At 31.4% G+C, this 24,341-nt stretch overlaps 2 protein-coding genes across 2 annotated transcripts; both read left to right on the forward strand.

Moving 5' to 3' along the window:
- The first annotated feature begins 3,274 nt into the window (after nucleotides 1-3,274).
- ATERDJ3B (DNAJ heat shock family protein) lies at nucleotides 3,275-8,277 on the forward strand. Its single transcript, XM_068617682.1, has 10 exons — nucleotides 3,275-3,735; nucleotides 3,842-3,990; nucleotides 4,101-4,227; nucleotides 5,088-5,199; nucleotides 5,802-5,918; nucleotides 6,079-6,165; nucleotides 7,119-7,178; nucleotides 7,251-7,328; nucleotides 7,501-7,572; nucleotides 7,666-8,277. Exons 1-10 carry the CDS (start codon nucleotides 3,665-3,667, stop codon nucleotides 7,822-7,824), a joined length of 1,032 nt encoding a protein of 343 aa, XP_068473783.1. The 5' UTR covers nucleotides 3,275-3,664; the 3' UTR covers nucleotides 7,825-8,277.
- A 3,170-nt stretch (nucleotides 8,278-11,447) lies between these two features.
- On the forward strand, nucleotides 11,448-14,692 carry LOC137816238 (phospholipase A1 PLIP2, chloroplastic). Its single transcript, XM_068619314.2, has 5 exons — nucleotides 11,448-12,091; nucleotides 12,407-12,907; nucleotides 13,120-13,179; nucleotides 13,265-13,681; nucleotides 13,874-14,692. Exons 1-5 carry the CDS (start codon nucleotides 11,519-11,521, stop codon nucleotides 14,447-14,449), a joined length of 2,127 nt encoding a protein of 708 aa, XP_068475415.1. The 5' UTR covers nucleotides 11,448-11,518; the 3' UTR covers nucleotides 14,450-14,692.
- The last annotated feature ends 9,649 nt before the right edge of the window (nucleotides 14,693-24,341 follow it).

Raw genomic sequence — 24,341 nt, forward strand, 5'->3', positions numbered from 1 at the left:
TATATTTTTTTATTAATAATAGAAATTACTTTAAATATTAATAATTTGTAGTCTCTAAATTAATATATAATTTAATTAATATAGTGATTAATTATTTTTAGTATATAAATCTAGTCGTTGTTTAATGAATTTTCTCCAGTGTGAGGTATTTAATTGAATTAGATTCACTTTATTTGTTTGCTTTTATAATGTTAACTATACCGTATTAATTATGATGTTGAACTGTAATGTAATAGAAAAATTTTAGACTATGAATACAACTACTACATATAATACAACATAACATATGATTAACATTGTGACTGATGAATAAATAAATAAAATATTTGTAGTTTATGAATTTATATTACGGTTGTAGTATACTTATTTTCGTACATGTTACTTATGATAATGATCTTAAGTTGGTTTTAAAAATTACAATTTTTAACTATGACTAAGTTAATTATGGTTCCAAATTTGTGATTGAAGGAATTTTTTTAATTCTCCCTAAAATTCTCTTTTTGTTTGCTTATATATTTTTAGTCCGTTTTATAGATACTATTTAAAGAATTAAAATTAACTTAACCATTGGACATTACCATATTCACAGTATACCAAATGTATTCTTTGGATATTATATTCTGTTTGTGTAATTAAAGCATTTAAGGTGCTAATTATGAAACTAAAATGAAAATCACGAGGTTATCTTTGAATTGATGTAAGACATGAAATTGTGTTAGGTGATTATTTTTTAATTTTCATCAAATTTAGGCACGAATGTGATAGTGTCAAATTTAGGGACTAGATTATAGGCTTTAGAAATTTTCACACCTACCCTCAAATATAAGTTATAACATTCATGGTTCAATGTTTAGACTAAACTTTTATATTACATTTAAGGTATATAAAATATATTCAAAATTCAAATTGGTTGTTATATCTTAAAATAAAAGTTTATTCCTTTGATTGCTTCCATAATTAAAAAGTAATTATGTTTTATTTATTGTATTGTTAGTATTTTATTACCCTTTTTATCATAACATATTAACTTATTTGTTAAAACAATATTAATGATTTATTTAAATACAATGAATATATTACATTGAAACATCATTTTCACTTGTGTTTTGATGAGAAATAGTTGTTTCATCAACTTTTTATTTTATTTTATATATTTATATATATAAAAAATAAAGATATTTGAGCACAGTAATGCATTACATTTAGAAACAATTTTACCAATATTTGGAGTGAAAAAAAAGGAATGTTCAAGCAATTTTTGTTTTTTACATATCAAGGTCAATGTTCTTCTTTATACCCCACTCACATATATACACACAAAATAAATTGTGTGAAAGAAAAACAAATCTTTTAAAATTAATTTTTAATAATTTAATGAACCATTTTCTGCTGTGTTTATTTTTTAAAATAAGCGTTTCTTTAATAAAGTACGTGGAGTTTTATTTATTTTTTATATGTTTGTCTAATCTGATTTTTTTAAATAATCAATTTTTACTTATTTTAATAAGTAAATCCTATCACTTTTTTATATAAGCGATTATTTCAAAAAGCTTTTTTCAAAAATATTTATTTTAATTTTAAATAAAGTGACCCAATATCTTTCTCCCTACATGTATTTAAAGTTATAAAAAATTAAATATCAGTAAACAACAACCAACAAAAAACCTTCACTCTGCTTTTGTAAATGTAAAACATTTGAGATCATTTAATTTTATTTGAATATGAGAGTGGAGCATGATGAATTTGTTTATTCTAATTTTTCAGTATGATTTTATAAATATGTGAATATCATATTAATGTAACAGTTATCAACTTCAAGGTAATGTCCATTGTCTATTTTTACCTCCTTTCAACTTTAGTTTAAGAAAATCATGAATAAATTTAAATGACTGAATACAATTAATCTAATCCAAATCAAATTCTACAATTTGGATTCAGTTTATGGGTTTAATTAAACTCGGTTCAAATATGTCTGTAAAACTCTAAAAATAAGTTAGCATGTTTATATACAAGAAGTCAACATTAGATCAAATAAGGGGCGCGTCTTCTAGCACCCCGTGTATTTTTCTTCCTGCACCTTATATTTTTTAAAATATTCAAATTATCTTTCACAGATTTTTGGAACATATTTTTTAACTTTCAGAATGAAAAATCTAAAATTCTTAAAATGTGTTTTAGAAAATATTTTTCAGAAATATTTTGAAAAAAATAATCTAAAAGTCATTTTTAGAAGTGTTAAGACAGTCTTTTTCGAAAATGATGAGTTGCACGAAGAAATTTGTGGGGGGTGCAGGAAGAAACACCTAAAGAAGGGTGGCGTAAAGAGGAAATATAGTGTGAATAGTTGAGCCCGTTTAGGAGCCTTCATTGGGCCGAAAGCAAAAAAATAAAAGGGCTGAGTCAATTTCTCTCTGCACCATATCAATTCTAACATACACCCAATCTATTATTTAAAATGACATAATTGCCCCTTAAAAATGACGAAAATAACCTCCGAAACTCTTTTTCTGGAAATATTCCGGATTTAAATTTCCAGAACACATTTTTGAATTCCAGAACTTTTTATCTATAATGCATTTTCAATTTTGTGTTTTGAATTTTTTATCCAAAATGTATTCTTTTTAGTTTTAAATTATATTTATTATTCCAGATTTTCAAATCCAAAATAAGGGTAATTTTGGAAATTTAAAAAAATGATAGGGTGTAGGTTAAAAGTGATATGGTGCAGGAAGAAATTACCAAGGGCTGATTATACCTGCACCATGTCAATTCAGACCTGCACCCAACACACTGACGTGAAATGTCTGTTTTCTCCTTAATAATTTAAAATTTTTGTCTTCTGGATATTCATATCCATAAGTCAAATGACAAAGTTTTGGATATACAAATTCAGAATTAATAGCATCTATAGATTTTACCATCCGGAAGCTTACTTGAACAATATAAATGACCTATCGGATGTCAAGATTCGTAAGCAAACATAAATGAGTTTTGGATTTCAATTCTCAACATTATTTACAACACACCATTCCGAATATAAAAATCCAGAACTCATAACTCATTTTCAGATATACTCATTCAGAAGCTTAAATGAAATACAAAAATGACCTTTCATATTTTGAAATCCATAATATATAAAAATTACTTTTGAATTTATGCATCCGTAAGAAAAATGAAATGAAAGATAATGTTCTTTTTCCAGCATATCATAAATGATATGGTGCAAGAAGAAATTGCCAAATAAAAGTAGCCCAAAAAGCTGAATGGCAATTTTGTGAATTGGAATTTACGGAGTTTCCAGGACGTTAGGAAGGGAATGAAACGCGTGAATGGGAAAATCGACGTGGAGAGCTATGATTGGTCGGAACAACTAAAGGCTCACGGTGATTGGTCAGTTTGGAAACGAACACGTTGCAAAGCAAAGCGTATTGTCGACTCCATACTCCGTAGTCAAGTCTTGGCGGAATCACTTTGAGGTCCGCCACTGTAAGATAGAAGCACCACCCACATACACCATACATACGCATTACAAGCGCAATATTCCTTAAACGCACGCATTCCCGGACCCTAACCCTCAATTTTGATTCCGCTTCCAACGAGATCCCAGGGACCATAGCAGAGCCCTAAAATTCAAATTCCCTTTCGGAGAGATCCAAATCTCTTCATGGCGCATCGAAGAATCAAGCTGTTTTTCCTTCTGTGCGCTCTCTCTTATTCTCTCAGTGCCATTGCTGGGTACCTTTCCTCCCTCCCTCTCCCTCCTTTAAACACCGCGTACACTTACTTTCTTCTGCATTGCACTTTTCTAATATATGTGTATTTTCGTTTGAACGTGATTCAGGAAGAGCTATTACGATGTACTTCAAGTGTCGAAGGGTGCATCGGACGAGCAGATAAAGAGGGCGTATAGGAAACTAGCCTTGAAGTATCATCCTGATAAGAATCAGGGCAATGAAGAAGCGAACAAGAAATTTGCTGAGATTAACAATGGTATATTTGTACCTTTGGTTGATTTGGTTTTCATGATCTGTTGTGCTATTTCCATCTGGGTTGGTTTTTTAATGGTTTTTGTGGCTGGTTTCGTTTGTTATTACTGGCAGCGTATGAAGTGTTGTCGGATAGGGAGAAAAGGGGCATTTATGACAGGTATGGTGAGGAGGGTTTGAAGCAGCATGCTGCTGGTGGAGGTGGAGGTGGTGGAATGAACTTCCAAGATATTTTTAGCACGTAAGTCATTTTCTATGGCGTTTGTTGTATTAGTTCTTAATCTATCCCTGTCGACATGGTTTTCTTGTGCTAATAATCACTATTTCTTCATTTGACATCATTGTGCTTTAATTAGTATATGTACATAAAAACATTCAAAAGAGTACATGAATGGGCCAAGAGAGGCAACTAACTGAGGAAGGATATACAGGTTTTCTATAATATTCTTACTAACTCACTTTAATAGTCTAATCAGAGCATTTATGTGGTTTTATTGATCTATGTTGTAAATCTCAATTTAGCCATTGATTTTTGGCCTAAGATTACATTGTGGTGAATAGGCTGACTGCTGTGTTATGGATGCCTGCATGGTCTAATTTGCGGTCTTGGTTGTAGGCTTTGTGACAGTTGCGGTGTGAGATTATTATACGTTTGCATTAAAAAGTAAAAATAAGAATTTGACCATTATTCTAATTATTGGTATATTATTTTACAATTATGATGAGGTGCCTTCTGTATTCCGTCAACATTCCACATGACCTAACCCATTCAATTATTGACTCTTAGAAGTTAAAATAGAAGATTAAAATCTAAGTCTTTGTTACTATTTTGATAAACAAGTGAAATTGAACAATGCTAAGGATTTGCTAGACTGAATTGTGTCTCTGCGGCCATTTATGTGAACAAAAATTAAACTGCACCTACTGGCTGTTGTGATTGCGAGTAGCACCGCAACAACAATATCATATTGCTGTTGCGGACAACAATTCAGAACCATGGATGTGTATTTATTCTGCCATATTTGTGTGTTTATTTTTATAGCATGGGGCCCTGAGTTTGGTTTTATGAGTGACGCTGTGAAACATAATTGTTTGTTTTAGTTTCTTTGGTGGAGGATCAATGGAGGAAGAAGAGAAAATTGTAAAGGGAGATGACGTGATTGTTGAATTGGATGCTACACTTGAAGATTTGTACATGGGGGGTACGTTGAAGGTGAGGCCATATCTAGTTGTCGTTCTGGCTCTGAGTACACACATTAATTCTATATATCTGATGTGTTTGTGTGCCACATGCCATTGTTGAATTTCAGCTAAATGTTTTATTCTAAGAATATAAACCGACATGGAAGAGGTCCTAGATTTTCTAATTGGTTTTCATGTGAAACATGGTATCGGCCAAAGTACACTTTTATTTTGCTACATTAGCCAGTAGAAAATTAGAAATAAAATGAGCAGCAACTAATAGTTGAGAGGTGAAACTTACATCTAGATTTGCCACGTGCATCTAATGGTCGTGTCATGTAACATATTCCACGTACACATGATATCTGACAATTCCTGTAGTTTTTCTTAATTTGCTTCTCCAATTTATCGTAGATACTTATCGTCTGTCTCATGCGGTTAAATATATTCATTGAGGAAGCACTTTAACCACTTGTCAGACATAGTTTAAACTGTCACAATAGATATTTTTAATGGAGAGATTTGATCCGTTACTTAATGACTTAATCATGCATCAATGACTTGAAATATAGAATTTCAGAGTTATTTGGTTATTATTTCTCCTTTTTATGGCCATTGCATTTCAATTTTCAGGTTTGGAGGGAAAAGAATGTACTAAAGTCAGCACCTGGGAAAAGACGCTGTAACTGTAGAAATGAGGTTTATCACAAGCAAATTGGACCTGGGATGTTTCAACAGATGACAGAGCAGGTAAAGAGTACATCTGAGAATGTTGATAGGAAAACATTTGTCTTTACCCTTGTTATTTTTTAAAGATGCCTATACCGCTAACACACTGATTTCATGTTTCATGACATTTACTGCCATATGTGGAAAATTTTCACCCATATTTCTGAATTTACCTGTCCAGGTCTGTGAGCAATGTCCTAATGTCAAATACGTAAGGGAGGGGTATTTCGTCACTGTTGATATTGAGAAAGGCATGCAAGATGGACAGGTAATCTATTAAAGTTCATACACAGACTTTAAGTATGCATAGGATGTCATATTACATTTTCATAAAATCTGTATACCGTCATGTGTACTATATATAAATTCGGAAGACTAAGGGGTTTATAAATCCAATTTTAGTTTTAAAAAATAATCATAAGCTTCAAAATCCTAAATACATAAAATTAGCTTATCTGTTAAAAAATTTAAGCCAATGTTTCCAAACAGAATACTTTTTAAACTACGTTTTTTACAATAAAAACTGCTAAATATAATTTTAAGCTATGATAAACCTGCTCTTCATTTATGTATTAACAGGAAGTCAAACTATTTACTAAATTGTACCAATGGCCATACGCAAGTTATTTCTTGGTTTCCAAACTATCTACGGTCACCTAGTACATAAAATCCTCACTGTCAATATCATCAATGCTTCTAAATTATCGTTGGTACATTCTTTTTTTCTATTTTTCTGTGTCTATATTGGGAACTCAGTGCTATAATTACACTCGAAGAAAGTGAATGTTTAGTTATGCAACTCCAACAGCCAAAACCTTTTTTTCCACTACATGGATTTTGCTACTTGAACCAATTGACATTGTTAAGCATGAGGGAAACTGTAGTAGTAAAGTGAGAATAAAAAACTGAAATTCCAAATGTGAGAAGGGCGGAGTTTCAATTTTAAGGTTTTCCGCTTACCAACCAAGGAGTCAAAAAGCTGCTTTGTACTGCGCTTTCTGTATCCGTTCTCTATTTTCCACTTATGCTGATTGTACAATAAAAATGAATGCTAACAATAAGCTTTTTCATTTCTCTATTTTCCACTGTGCTCTGCGAGTGTTATGTTGCAATTAAATGATGTATACGAATTGTGATTGGGGGAAGCTTGCTGATTTTTTTTTAAATTTAAAACTTTGACAATTGAAGACCGTAGATTTATAAGTTATTGTCCTTTCACAGGAGGTGCTGTTTTATGAGGATGGTGAGCCCATAATTGATGGAGAATCTGGAGATTTAAGGGTTAGTAATTTGTTACTTTCGATATCCATGATTATTGGGTATACAGGGTGTTGACAATTCATGATTGAACAGTTTCGTATCCGTACTGCACCACATGATGTCTTCAGAAGAGAAGCCAATGACTTGCACTCTACTGTAACTATAACTCTGGTAAGTATTGCCCTTTGGTGATTTGCATATCAATTGCTTGAGTTGTACGATGCCTTTGCTATTCTGGGCAGCACGGCTTATTTGAAATAAAGACATTTGTTGATTTTGCGAACCGGTATATTGGCATCCTTAAAATTCTTTACATTGTGATATTAACATGAATCTTCTTCAGGTTCAAGCCCTTGTTGGTTTTGAGAAGACCATTAAGCACCTAGACGAGCATCTGGTGAACATAAGCACAAAGGTGAGTAAGAAATATCCTTGCTTCAGATCCCAATTGGTGTTGGTGTTGGTGTGTGTGAGGAACACAATTGACAAACTTATTTTGACTGCTCAGGAAATCACAAAGCCAAAGCAGGTGAGGAAGTTCAAAGGGGAGGGTATGCCATTGCACATGAGCAACAAAAAAGGAGATCTTTACGTCACTTTTGAGGTTCTATTCCCCACGTCACTAACGGAGGAGCAGAAAACAAAGATACAAGCAATTCTTGGTTAGAGTACAAAAAAGATACGTATTACTTCGTCCATTATGTCCTAAGGGTGACATGGTTAAGTGGTTATAGTAAACGCATACCTAGGGCTTCCCCTCCATGCCCTTTTTTGTTAGTTATCAAATAGAACCCTTTCCCCTTCGTAATGATGTGCATCCTGTAATCCTTTGCCGTCCGGTGAATTCAATTGCTTTCTTGGCCGTGCTACTATTTTGATGCAAGGCGTAACACTAGCTGAAAAAAATGCTTCCATTGTTTTTGTACCGTGATGAATTCGTTCATCTTGTTCACTAGATTAGATTGCTATAGAACTTTCCGTCTTACTGAAGTTGATACATTTGTAGCTGCGGAACTAGATTAGAATGCAGATGGACAATAACCTTTGTACGTTACGTATGTACTTGCCCTCAATTCTCAACGGTTATTAAACTTTCATTTCAACAAGGTTGGTAAACTCATTTGTTTGTTGTTGCGAGATTTTCTCGTAGATGGGCACGTGACTCGTGTTTATGTCTTCGTGCATTACTCATTTTGATTGTTTTGTTTGCTCACCAAGAATGTAATAACATTGGGGTGCACATAAACAAATATTTTAATGATTGATTTAAATCAATGATCGAGGTAAAACCTGTAACTACTCTAGCCACTCTTTTACAGCTACAAACTAGGTCAAGTGTAGTAATGCCAATGTGGGCTTCGAAATAGTTTATCTTTAAGCTATTTGACTTTATTTTATGATAATATTTTAAGTGTTTGAATTTAGTAAAATAATTTGTAAACTGTAAACTTTTTCGTCCAAAATTTTAATTTGATGCAGATGTGAAAAGATGAGAGAGCATCTTTATCGTCCAAAATCAATTTGTAAACTGTAAACTTTTTTCATGATGTTTGTCATTGAAATTTGATATTTGGTAAGAGCTAATCCTCTATAAGAACAAGTTCTTACAAAGAAAAAAAACTACTCTCCTTTTATACAAAAATCAACAACTATAAATAAATTTGAGTTTACAATGATTTCTTGAAGTAAAAAGTAAATATAATTCTTGATCATGACAATGTGTTATTAAAGATTTATTAAAAATAGTTTAAGAACTCAAAAATTAGTTCAAGGAGGATAAGATAATAAAGAAAGAAAATCATGGATTAAATACCAAATTCAATATCTAACCCAATAAACAACATATTTGATTAAGTTGGGTTGAATTTGACTCAACCACTCAAAATACTTAATTCAAAGTGTTTTTTATTGGATTGGATCGGTTTGATTTCATATACCCACATACACAGTGAAAATTTCCATCTAACAATGTTAAAACAAAATATCATCAATCTGTAATAGTAATTTTAAGTGAAGTACAATTCATATCCATTAAAAATATGAATGTTATCTAATAGTCCTTAAGATAGATAATTTTAATTTGATTCATTTTATGAGGCTTCATTTAAATTATCCATTAATTTTATTTTCTTTACGATAATGTCTTTTATTACTTAATTTTTCGGAGTCTTTGGTGAGAATACAGTCGAAACTAGTTAAAAATTGTACCTCAATTAATTAGATCAAACGAGTTTAAGGAAATAAAGTTTCAATTGTTTTCAAAATAATTCTAAAAAAGTGTTCGTATATTGCAAATTAGAATCAAAGAATATATTTAACACGCCATTTTAGTTGAAAAGTTTGACCGTATTGTTCGTTGAAACATTACATTTTTTATACATAAAGTATCTTTTTATTTTCAATATTTTATACATAAAATTTTGACAATAATGAAAAATAATTTATTATAATCTACATACTTGTATATTATATTATTTATTTTAGATACTATATTATTAAAAAATATTTATTTTACTATTTCATGATTATAATTCGATATATTAATATTGTATACGATATATTTTTGTTTTATTTTATTATTTTAAATATCTCTCGTATTGTATTTGTATTTAAATTATTTTATGTTATTTTAAATATATTATGTCTATTAAATTATGTTTATTTTTTTATATAGTTTAAATTTTAATAGAAATACTATAACATTTTATATAAGATTAATAATAAATACACAATATTTAAAATATATGAATTAAAAGTAAAAATAATTATTATTAAAAAATTATGGGATGTAATTTAGGACCTCCAAAACAATGTTAGTTTTTGTTTTACCAATAACTGCCTGTTGGTCTTTTCCTCCATTCTTATATATAACATCAGTGTAAATTATCTTCTTTTATTTCGCTAAGTTAACGAATTCAATATTTAAAAAAGAGTTTAATATTAATTGCAAATTACAAATGATAAAAAAACATAGTATAGACACGACTAATTTTATCATTTAATTTTTATTAATTATTTTATCTAATAATTTGATTATACATTTATAATTTAATAACTTTTCGTTACAGCAATTACTTTCCAACAACCAATCAATTTGTTAGTTAGTTTTATCTAACATAATCAAAATTAAAGACGAGTGATACTTCCTCCTTATTAACTTTTATTTTGACAATGTTAATACTTCCTTCTTATTTTACTGAATATAATCACTCAACCATGTCATTATATCTATTTCATCTTTATCTACATCAGTCTGTACGATCGAGTAGAGATCCAACGAGACTAATTAGTAATCCAGCACTAGATAACGTCATCATTCAGTACTAATAACACCGAGTGCAGAGTACCAAATACCGAACATCAAAATCTTACTTGAATGTCAGAGTATCTTTTGCAGGTACCATCCGAATCTAGAATTCACGAGAATTAGAGAAGGAGAAAAGAGAGATGAGTGTATAAGGAGTTCATTCGAGAGGAGAGAGAAAATAGTAGATTGATCGACTGAAAAACAAAATCTGTTATTCTTTTCATTTTTTTTTATTTATTATCTTTATCCTTAAATTAAAATTCATTAAATTCCATAAAATATTAATAGCTAGGAAAAAGTATATTAAAATTTGTATTTGTAAACTAAAAACAAAATTTATATATTTATTTCTTTTTGAATTTCAGTTATAGCATAAATCATACATCTCTGAATGTTTATGTAAAGATTAAAGAGAAAAGATATATAAGAAAGTTTTGAGTAAAGAATAAGTTTTGGAAAAATATTTGCATGTGATAGACACAGCAAGAAATAGATAATAGTGTAGATTGAGAAGGGAGGAGATTTGGTAAATGCAGGAAACGAGGAAGGTGGTGACATGTGTTGTAGCGGGCGAGTAGAGAAGATACGCTACCCAAGTGCGTGACGGTGACAATCTCCCCAAAAAGATAGGAACAGGTTTGAGGAAGAAACCGAAAGAAAACACAGAATCAAGGAACACGTCAGTGATTGTAGCCATGTTGTTCATTTACACTTTATACGACGTGGTACTTGAGAACAACCACGCGCTCTGCCACGCACTTCATAATAAAACGACAGAGCTGCGACAGAGCTTCATAACTTGCAAATTTCGAAATTGGAACGAACCCTCAGATTAGCAAATAAAATTTCCTATTTTTGGATATCCGTTTGGTTCCAACGCTTACTTTCTCTTCTTTCATCTCATTTCGTTCAACACAGATCGAGGGAACCTGAAGAACCTTTGGGTTCCACCTTCTCCTTCCCTTTTCTTCTTAATCTGCAAACCAAACCGAACCAACGCGAACAAATCGTAATACTGAGTGATCGTAACGTAACGTAACGTAACATAACCATAATGGATGCTCTGTGTTTACACAGTAGCATCTGTAAGATAGCTCCTTCGACCATTCCCATTACTGCAACTGCACGCGCAAATGATTACGCGTCGCAGTCTCAGGTGAGCACGGTGGGACGCTCCCTGTTTTCCAGATTCTCCTTTAGATACCCTTTGACGTCTTTATGGCCACAACAACTCACGGGGAATGCCTCCGGCTACAATGGTCTCGCCGTAGACGACGCCGTTTTGGCAGAGAATGAAACTAAAGAAGGAGAGGGACAAAACGGGAATTCGGTTTTCAAGATTTTTCATGCAAGGTCTGTTTGGAGCGTGGAACAGAGGAACGATGAAGCCAAAGTTGTTATAAATGATCTAACGGATGAAGAGGAGGAGGAGGAGGAAGAGTGTGGTGGTTGTAGGGTTGATTATGATGAAGACGAAGAGGAAGACAACGAAGAAGAAAATGAAGAGGTTTTGTTCGATAGAGACTCGTTTTCGAGAATGCTTCGGAGGGTGTCATTGCCCGAAGCTAGATTATATGCACGCATATCCCACCTGGGCAATTTGGCATATTCTATCCCAAAAATCAAAGTATTTTAAATCCTCCATTTCCTTCTTTTCTAGCCAACAATTTGCATTTTACTATAAATGAATCAGATTTAGAAATTTTCAGACACTGGTTTAGTGGAAATTTTGCATGATACCTTTGAATATCATTCTCTGAAGATTTCCTCAATGTATAATTGTCAGGTCACTGAGATATACGAATATACTTTTCTAAAACCCTTCTATGGTTTAATGTGGATGAGGCACTAATTAGCATTTTTGTAATCAAAACTAGGAATTTGGTTTTTCAAGAATCACCAATTTATGATACTAATTTACATCATGTCTTTGTTAAATTAGCCTGGGATCCTCCTCAAAAACCATGGACTGCGTTTTGTAACTTCATCCATAGAGAAAAAGAAATTAGCTGTGGCAGCCGAAAAAAACCAGACATCAGCTGCAATTCCGAAAGAAGAAGCTAACGAGAAGGATGTGGGAGAAACAAAAGAGAAAAAGAACGGTGGACGCATGATTTGTGCATGTACTGCATACGAGATTGCTGCTTCTGCAGCCTCTTATCTCCGTACTCAAACAAAGAGCATACTTCCATTCACATCTTCCAATGCTGTGGAAGGTGAAGGTTCACATGAAGCAAGCAATAAAAGCTTTAACGGAGATAAGATGACAAAAACAGAGGAGGCCGCTCTGAAGGCAACTACTGATTCGGTAACAGCAGTTGTTGCTGCAAATGAGGATGTAAAACAGGCATTTGCAGATCATTTGAGCTCGACAACCTCTTCACCCTGTGAATGGTTCGTATGCGACGATGACAAGACTGCTACAAGATATTTTGTGATCCAGGTGTGTGATATTAATCAGGAACATGATTTTATTTTGTCATAGAGAACATTTAATTGCAGTATTCTTATAAAAATGGTAATGCATGAACACTTGAACGTGATAAAAGCATTAACGGGTAGCTAGTAATGCCATTTAGCAGTGAACATTTTTATGTCAATTTTGGATTTATATTTACTGTGATATGTCCAATTAATCATTGTTATAATATGCAGGGTTCCGAGACATTTGCTTCCTGGAAAGCGAACCTACTATTTGAGCCAGTTAAATTTGAGGTAACTATTATTATTGAAAGCTAAGTTAGCTTAGTGTTTCTTTTTAATGTTCCCCCTTACTGAAACGAGGATTTATTTTTGTCAGGGGTTAGATGTTCATGTACATAGAGGGATATATGAGGCTGCAAAGGGAACTTATCAACAGATGTTGCCAGAAATTCGTGCACACCTAAAATCTCATGATTCCCGTGCAACTTGCCGTTTCACTGGTCATTCTCTTGGGGGAAGCTTGGCATTACTTGTAAACCTTATGCTGTTAATAAGAAAGGAAGCACCATTGTCTTCTCTGCTTCCTGTCATAACATTTGGCGCCCCATCCATCATGTGTGGAGGTGATAGTCTTCTTGACAAGTTAGGATTGCCACGGAGTCATGTTCAAGCAATCACAATGCACAGAGACATAGTACCACGAGCATTTTCTTGCAAGTACCCTACCCATATTGCTGAACTGCTAAAGGCCGTTAATGGTAACTTCCGCAGTCATCCATGCCTTAATAACCAGGTAAAGTCCACTTTTTTACCATTTGGGTAATCACTAACCAACATAATCAAGCACTTATTTAACAAGCTTATGAATTTAATTTTCATACAGTTATATATCCAGTAACAGTTCACTCTATCTCTTAGAGGGATTATTTACAATTTCCTTTGCATTTTTAGCCTCACTGAATTCTTGATGAATCTTTTATTGCAGAAGCTACTGTATGCACCAATGGGTGAACTCTTGATCCTACAGCCAGATGAGAAATTTTCACCAAGTCATCATCTTCTGCCCTCGGGCAGTGGTCTATATCTTTTGAGTGGTCACTTGTCAGAATCAAGTGACACATTAAAACAGATCCGGGCAGCACAGATGGTGTTCTTGAACTCACCACACCCACTTGAGATATTAAGTGACCGATCTGCCTATGGATCCGGAGGAACCATTCAGAGGGATCACGACATGAATTCCTACTTGAAATGTGTGAGAACCGTGATTCGCCAAGAACTTAGCCAGATTCGCAAGGCAAGGAGAGAGCAAAGGCTAAAGGTGTGGTGGCCTCTGGTGCTCCCATGTGGAAGTGGGAGTGGGGCAGTTGTTGGGGGGTCCATGATATCGGTGAATGTGATTCACGACCATCTTTCTTTCTTTGGCATCATCCACACTGGGAGTGAGTCATTGAAAAGGTTCAGTAGGCTTGTTGCATCGCAGCACATGCAATGGTTTGTAGTGCTTCTGTTTCCTGCACGGTTGTTACTGGTTGGATGTAACTTGATTAGCTTAAGATGAAGACATAACCATTCTTCGTTCTTCAGATGGGACAGTTATAGGAGGGCACATTGTTGGTGACACAGTTATACCATTCTTTATTCTTTCATTTCAAAATTTATTGTATCTCTCTTCAACAGCAATTGTATAGAGAAATACAGCATCACATATTCACAAGCACATTTCTGATTGCTTTAGCTCTCACCAACTCACGCTTTTATGTCCAATATACAACCAATTGAGCATTAGGTGAATTCTTATTTATTCATATTTGGTTCATGCATGTTAGGACCACTTCAAAGTCCTGCGAGCACACCATGTAATCATTATTATAGCAAGTAATTTCACAGGCATTTACTGATTTCGGGTTATTGTTTATTTTATAACATTAAGTGATTAAAAGCTTTTATTCCAAAATTGTTGAACGAAGTGTAAATTTATAGCTCATAGATTATATTTTCTACCACTTCTAATGTTATTTTTAAGAGAAAACTTAAGTTAATCTGCTATGAAAAAGAAAGAGGCTGCCAAGTCTTGTAAACGTAGTAGGTTCTGTCTTTACGTCAACTACCGCCACGACCCAAGCTGTGCAGATGCTGAATCTGATTCAAGCATTATTGGAACATGGCACCCATGGAAGCCCTCGTTGAAGAAGAAGATTGTAGTGGCACAAGAACACGTAAAAGAAACAATGTACAATCAAGAAAAGAAACACCAGACGATCAAGATTGTTGTAAGAGTAGACGGTTCAAAATTACATTGGACAGACGGTCCTAAAATACAAGGAACAGACAGTCTGTATGCAGGAGCAGACGATCTACAGTAGACGCTCGAGAGAAAAATTTAATAGACACACCCTATAACTTAAACCCTATATTTAATTATATTAAACCCTAATCTTTGAACCCGTAACCCTAATCCTATAAATAAATTATATTTCATTTTCAATTAATTTTAGTGAGAAAGGTAAAATTGAAATCTTACTTTTTTTATTAATTACAAATTTTTATTTATCAATTATTCTAGTCTGATCACATCAACTTTAATAATTTTTCTACTATTTTACTATTTTTCTCTTAATAGAAACAAACTCACTTTCCTTTTAATTCTATCTTTTTCCTATCCCTCAATCCATCTTAAAATCAAATCCAAAAAAATCATAAATGGCAATATAAACAGGATCCACTAACAGAAAAACTGCAACAAACATTGAAATGGTCCAAGTATGCAAAAGAAAAATCCCTAACACCATTGGTTGTGTCACTAAATTTTATCATCTCTATCCATCCAACAAAGCAACATCACTCTTCATTATCTTGAAATTTCATGTGCAGATAACTCAAAATCTCAAACATACATCCCAGATTAAGTAAATAAAAAAAATTAATTCAAGTCTTTACCATTTCACATCAAACAACCATTCGTTCAGGTCCATTTAAGCTAAGAAACCTTAAAAAGCCACTATTGTTTGGTTATCTTGTGGAACAACTTTTGGATTTTAGATGGAAGTTATCTGAGGGGCGTTTCTTATTGGATCCATACATTTTTATTTTTTTTTGCACCCTACACTTATATGAATTTACAAAATTAACTTCAGAGTTTTTAAAAATCACCGCAGACCACCCTCCTTTTTTCTTCTCTGCATTTTCATGGACATGGTTGAGAACAAGTAGTGGAAATGACAAATTCGGAATAAGATGGGAGAGTACATATATTACATTCCAAAAAAATAGTCCATGACCATTTTGGAATATCCTTTTTCTAAACACATTTTTTGAATTTTAGATTTACCATTTTGGAAGTTGAAAAATGTGTTATGGAAAGAGTATTCAAGATTTTTTTTTGTCTTCCGTATTTCTTATTTTGAAAACATCTTTTACTTGCAGAACACCCCTTATTTCGGAACTACCCAAAACTGTCAAGGATAATTTGGGTGTTTCGAAAAATGTAAGGATGCAAAAACAAAAACCATCTATGAGATATATACGGCCCATGCGCAAGCCCAATCATAAATGAAGCAAGACTCTTGCCTAATATTGCTTATTTCTTGTGTTCCTCAAAAAGAAAATTTGAATATTTTCTTAATTATGACATTAATACTGATTATTTATTTTTGAAAATAATTAAAAATTATTTTCTTTCCGACATTATTGATTTCATATATGAAGTGATATCTTATCTTGCTTAATCCAGAGATACAATTTGTTACTATTTTTAAAAGAATGCTACTAAAATTTGAGTAGTTGTAATTAAAGAACTAGACATCTTTTTCACTTTTTAAAATTTCAAATTCTTTTAAATTCTTTAACTAACCAAAAAAAAATCTGAAATTTATTGCAAAGGATGATGAAAATATGCTTTTTTTATTTATACGTAAACAATATACAAACAAATTTTATTTATGTAACACATTTGCATAATTTTCTTTATAAAAAAAGATAGAAAGCAAAAAATTAAGTATAGTAATATTATAGCAATATATATCATGTAAATACTATAAGTAATTCTTAAATTACACTTATGATTTATCTTTCAACTTATCTTAAAAGAAATTTATTTCTCCTATTTATTTTGGATAAAATATAATTATCAAATTCTATTAAACTCTTTTCACGGCTAGAGAATAGACATTCTCTTGACATAAAAATAAATAGGCACTTAATGGATACATTTGAAGTTATAGAACAATTGTAAATGACCTTGAATGAATAGTTGATATTAAACACCAACTATGTCTTCGAATTTAATTATTTAAGTAAATGAAGCAAACAAACACCCTGCTTTTATTTTATGTCATTGTCCTTTTATACTGTTAGCAATTATTACAAATTTATGCAATTAAGGATTCACCACAATATTTGGTGCAAAAGGAAATTAAACAAAATATAAAAAGCAAGAAGAGGTAGGGCTGTTTCTGTTTCATCTGATTCTTATTAGGGGACAAAAGAAGGGTTTGGCTTCATGTTAATTTTCAACCTGTGGGATCACAAAAGTCTATAATTGCACCACTACTCCTTTTCTTCACACTTATATTTTCAAGTGGAAACACCAGCAATGAACCAAACTATAGTACAAAGGCGTACCCAACTCACTGCCTACCACTTTTTCAGGCACAGATCAAAACTTACAAAGACATATTGCATTACTTTTCTTTCCCATTCCCATAATCTAATTCACATGCTCCTCTACCACTCTACACAATTATGACCTTTATGGCCCATACTCTTTTCCGTGGACTTTCATCTTCAGACACATAAAAATTGCATTCACAATTGTTCTGCCACCTCTAGTGTAGTTTCACACTACTTGAGTCCACCGAACAATGCATCAGATATGATGATTCAACTCATAATGAAACTCTATCGACACAGATATGACTAATAGCATATCCATAAAGTTTGCATTATATATGTATAAGAATAGCCCAATGAAGCATTGGTATCTTCAGATCCTATATCAGAATCTCTACTCAAACAAGTGATGTGTTTTGAGATGTGATTACCATTTTCCATATATAATGTTAAGGTTGCAAATTTAATTGACTGTTGACAGAAAAACCATTCTGAATGAGTTGTAAAGGTTGCTTACTGCAAACTCGGATCTCTATAAAAGCATTTCTTTCTCTTTTCAACTCATAATGAAACTCTATCAACTCCCAGGTCCCAAACAATAAGAAAAAAACATTTCTTTTCGTACGCTTTCTTTTGTAATTATCTGCATTGTTATAGAATTAATTAATGAAAACAAATCATTTGAAAAAAATTGTCAGAAATTTTGGTCCAGCACATTATGCCACCATGGTTTGACAAAGACCCAAGAGAAAATCCTATAGAGTTCATCATTGTTTGGATGGAGAAGCCACATGATAATAGCACATGGTGCCCATCACTTCCCCAATTGCTCCCTGCATTCAAACATGTGTTTTTTTTCCTTCTCAAAACACCTCTAATACATGTTTCTACCTATCTCAGTTTCAGCCCCAGTTTCTGCAAAACATTTGCTTATAACTGTTATAAAATGTCCTCTCCTCTTAGTCTAGTCCCATCAAATATTTTAAGGAAATTGAAACTCTTGAAGTTATTAATTCACTAAAAAAAATAATGAAATAAAAATTAATTTTTAGATATCAAAATAATTAGTTGCAATAGTAACTAAATTAGATATCATTTTAGAAACTAAAACAAAATTTGGTTTCTAAATTAGTTTTTATTATTGTTAAATAGTTTCTAAATTGGTATCTAATTAGCAACCAAGGTTTTAATTACCAATTATTTAGTTTCTAAATTTGGTAACAAAAATCTTGATTGCTAATTAGATACTAATTTAAAAATTATTTAACAATAATATAAACTAATTTAGAAACCAAATTTTGTTTTAGTTCTTAAAATGGTCTTTAATTTCGTTATTATTACAACTAATTATTTTAATATTTAAAAATTAATTTCTATTTTATAATTTTTGTTTGCTTTGCTCCGTCTAAATACGGCGTAGAATAAGTGTTTATAAATTTATAGTGGCATTATATCACATGGAAGACATGTAGTTAATGTGTGTGATCCTAGACTATCCCTAATTAGTGTCTATAGATTTAACAAAGTGTAGAAGTTTAAACCAGAATGAGGAAAGGATCAAGTGCCATACTAAAACATGCACAAAAGGGGAAGAAAAAGTCTTCACAGATGCCCTCAAAACCCTGACAGCAGAATAAAGGAGTAAAGAAATAAAGCCCTCGTAACGTGAGAAGCAACTTTTTTCCCAAGAAACTCAAACGTGCTTTCAATTCGAAAATAAAAGTTTTTTTTCGTTCATCAAGTTTTAAAGTTTGACTTTAAACTAATCTGTCTCAATAGTTAACCAAAAAACCAAACTGTAACAAAAACAAAGCAATTCGCCATTGATTTCAACCCTGCGTTACACGAAAAGGAAAGGTTAATGGAAAGAATAAAATAAGATTCTGTCAGAAGAGTAGTTCGAGAACACTAATTTGCCTATCGTTCTAGGTAGAAGAATTTTGTTGTCTAAACAAATGATGGAGATGTGCCGGACATGTTCTTCTCTTTTCCACCAATACAATTCATTGTTACAAATCTACCTTATAAAGGAGAGATTTATTTATACAACTCTTAATTAATAATTGGAAAACAATATCAACTTGGTAGTAATTACAAAGTGGATTCACCTACCTTCCTTACATCGAGAGTGACAATTTGTGTGTGGAATAACATATTATGGATAGTTCGATAACAGTTCGATAGGTCCAACAAACACTCGTTAGGATATAATCAAAATGACTTTGATGTCATATTACAAAGTGAACTTTAAGACTTACTCAACCCCATAAAACTGGCTCATGGATAAGGTTTACACCCACTTATATATAATGAAATAATCTCGAACAGGTATAATAAAAAAAATAAAAGACAAATATTGAATAAATGTAATATCTTATAAATAAAATACACCTTTCAATTTTAATTCTATGGAAAAAAGGAAATTCATCAAGAGAAGAAAAAACTTAAAAACACTACAGTATTAGGTGTGCAGCGTTGAGAAGTTCACAACACATCCAACTAAATATTTATTTCATGTTTCATAAATTCAACCAAACTCACATTTTGATCCCACTCTGGTCCCATTATTTAAATGTTTGCTTGGAGTGAGTTGGAAAGCACTTTTTAGTGCAGGTGGCTAACACGATGTAAGGTGGGAAGTTATTATTTTACATGGCCACAATTTAAATTCGTATAATCTGATTCCAGTGCCAAACATTGAAGTATTATTAATTCATTTTTCTCTTCAATTAAGGGTTTTCAGAGTTCAGTTCTGTATTTTTCCTATTAATAGCGAGAACATTCATAAAATTTGTACTATTAATTGACCAATTATTTGGTAAATGAATGGTCAATAATACAGAATTGTATGATTGTGGATGACTAGAGACATGTCGATAATATAAAATCATTTTAAAGGTTGAAAAATGTGAGAACATAATGATAGATAGAGTAAAGTGGAAAAATAAAGTGGCGTTGTTGAAGGAAAAGGGACGTCAAATCTTTTCTTTTAGTTGTTTATTCTTGGTAAAGTAGAAAAGGCATTAAATCACTTCGAAGCAAGGAAAGGAAGAAAATTTTGGATCTCCCGGGAAAGATCAATGAGACTATTCAACACTTATGGCTCTTTACGAAGCTTCTAAATTAGGAAAATAAAAGTTGTAGAGATGGCCGTCAAATAAATGCCTCACAAATATGGTTAAAAATTTACTTGTACTCACTCATATCCTTTCCGATAACTTAAGGGCTTAAGAATGACATTCACTATCATTGTATATTAAACACTTCATAATTTATTATTAAAAACGTTTAAATTTATTGAGATAACTTAATCATCAATAAACAAAATTCTAATAAATAAATATGTGAACACTCTAAACCACATGTAATAAATTGGGTCATTTTTTTTAGTCCAATGAAGTTATAAGAACTTAAATTAATAATTTGTTCTATTATAAGATAGATTGTCGTACTCTGTCACTTTTTAATTTTTTTATAATTTTTTATTTTGAATCTATTTATTTGATTATAGTTATTATATCACTTTTTTTAATAATAAAAAACTTAAATCTTAAATCATAAACTTTAAACTTTAATATTATATAAAAAAATATTAATATAAATAAAATTTTATATAAAACATTGATTATTACTTATTTTAATTAAAAAAAAACAAAAACATAATTGTGACCTGTTAAATTGACGAATTAGACAAATTAAATTGATGAGTTAAAAATATTGAACTATTCCATCTAAAAATTACTGAAATTTTGACTCACTTGAATGTTAAGTATAATTGAAAGACCCCATAGATCAAATGCCTCAAATCACTGAAAACCAAAAACATCCCAAGTAAGAAGATATCCGATTCTAAGAGATGAAGATATATGTTGGTCCGTTCTTCACATATTATTGAGAAACCAGACCATTATTCACCCAATACCTCTCTCCTCTGTTTTGGAAATTCTCAATGCCATGTAGTTTGTTTTTCTTTATCCTTTGACACAATATTTTTGACTTACTATTTGCACTTATTCGCAGGTGAAAGAAGAATAAGATATTTTCTAGTGTCACGTTTTAAGTTGGTTTCACACTTTGGATTCAACTCAAGATCTAGTCAGCCGGTGAGTTCAAAATTTTCTTTTCTGGCAACAGTTGTATCATTGGTCCAAATTGACAGCCAGGGAATCACTGTAACAACACAATAATGCATCTTTTCGTGAGAGCAGAAAAACACAGGCCTTTCCATGAATCAGAAGCCACGCCTCAAATCATGAACCATTATTACTCTTGGAGGGTGAAACCCACGTTGATTGGAACTATTCCCTCTAAACATTGTTCAAACCAAAGGATTGAAATTTTTCATTTCCTCTGTTATATCACATTCTCTTTTTCAATGTTGCTACCAATGCAACAACACCACCAACCCCCTCAGACTTGCTAATGCTAGTTTTCACTCGCACTACAACAACTCATTCAACCTAAAATATAGCAGTACGGAATCTGTATACAGAGACAATAAAGTTAATGACATCTTGTACCTAATCCCTCTGTTTTCTTGTGCTGAGTGCAGATTAGACCCCCTTGCTCTTTTGTTGTATCTGAATGTGTATGGACCTGAAGGAGAGAAAAATCTGACACCCCTTTTTCCTTGTTCACTTCAAAACTTTCAACAACTACAATATGACCACGTTCACATACCTCAAAGTCATGTGCAATAATAAGCACGAAAAAGAATTAGCAAAACAAAACAACTCGGGAACAACAAATTCTTTTCTTAGATACGAAAGCAAATAAAATTTAATGGAATTTGAGGTTTCCTGATAGACTATTAGCCTCATAAAAGTAGAAAGCAAGCAGGGAAAGGCAATGGAAAAAGGAAATCAACTGCAGATTTCAAGTTACTATTCCACGCAACTGCCACCATACCAAACAGTAGTAAAAACCTATATTTTACACTACCTAACAAAACAGATATCTCAATAATTTTTTCCATTAATTACACACCTGAAAAGAAAACCATATTTTTAATGCATACAATAACTTCCAGAATCACAATCACACGTGTTGCACTTTTCTATTCTGCACTCTTATTTTTTTTATAAGTAAAATATATATATATATATATATATATATGTATGTATTATCATGGGGTTTTATTTATTATATTAAAATAAGATAATTAAATATATTATTTATTTTACATGGATTGAAGTTATGATATAATAATAAAAAAATTATATAGAACACGACATTATAAACACTACCCTAATTATATAGATAGAATGTGAGTAATTATTTTCTTCTTTTTTTTCTCCTCTATGTTTTAATTCTTTTGTGTTGTTATATTTTTTTTACATTATTGTCCTTTATTTCGAATTTTATATTATTATGACTTCAAAATATTAGTAAAAGTAAAATAGAAAAACAATTTATATAACCAAACAGAACGTTCTTATTGTATATTATAGATATTAATCTTTTTTCACTAATATTTAACATTTTTCTTCGTATACTAGTACTCAATCTCTTTTGTAATAACTCACTTTTTAACGAGACATTAGTATTCTTAAAACACATATTTAATTTAATCAAAATTTAAAATAAAATGAAGATTCTAAATGACTAAGTATAGTTGACACCATAAAATTGGAAACTCAAAATTTCCATTATCACAATATTTAATATTAAGTATATATAATAATGAATTTTAAGTGTAAGTCAATCTTATAAAATCAATTTATAATGGGAGGTTTACAATCACTTATAACATACTTTCACGCTATGTCAGACTGTCAATTTGTGTGTGATTCATTAAAATTTGCAATCATTTATATATTATTAAATATTTTTATTTTTAGTTGATATAATACTTTAAATATATTTTTTAATTTGCATATAATATTATATAAGTAAATTTTATAAGATTGAATTAGAAGATATGATAAATAAGAACACACAAATTAAAATGTGCACGTAATTCATGATACAGGGAGAATGTATTAAGCATGCAGCGTCTCATACACCCATATTTTGAAAAACCTGTTTCTATAACCTGCATCTGAAATGAATATTAATCTTAACCTATTATATCCACTCTGTAGAACCCATGATTTATAAGGGTTGACCTCACTCACAAAAATGCATTGGTATTCTTTAATTTACTGAGTGCAGAATGAGAAAGCAAGTGATATTAGATTTGGGGTTAGGGTGGATTTGGTTACACAGGTTCTGAATAACTCACAGAATTTCCAAGTAAAACTCACTTAGATCGCGAGTTGTGTATGTAGGATTTAAAAAACTGCATGCAAAATTTTACCAAAGAATGTAAACTCGCACCTATGTGAGTTACGATGCGAAACTTTTGTTCAATGTCTAACTTTTACAAAACAAAACTACTTTAAATGTGGAATCGAAGTCATCCACATATTAAAATGTATATTAAAACGTGATGACAAACAAGACATGATAGGTGCACATGTATTTTATAATTCGGCGGTGAAACCTCGTCTTCAAATATCTAATCGAATCCATTTATGTTTCCCTCAGCATTCTTCTAACCTTAATTCAAAAATTTATAAATATTTGAGTAAATTATGCTATATATTCTAAAATTTTATTAAATTACACCCTAATTTTTTTCATTATTACTGGAAAAAACATGTGTATTCACATTTTTACTAGATTAAATTATATATAATTTTAGTCATTTTATAGTTTTATTATTTTTATGAATAATTAATTAAATATTGTATAATTACACATATATATATATATAATTTTGTAAAAAAAAATATTAAAAAATTATATAGCTGTTATTTTTTAAAATAGAAATTATTTATTTATTTTAAAATTAAGAAAAG

Source organism: Phaseolus vulgaris, chromosome 1 (genome assembly GCF_051622355.1).
Source record: "Phaseolus vulgaris cultivar YP4 chromosome 1, ASM5162235v1, whole genome shotgun sequence".
NCBI lineage: Eukaryota > Viridiplantae > Streptophyta > Magnoliopsida > Fabales > Fabaceae > Phaseolus > Phaseolus vulgaris.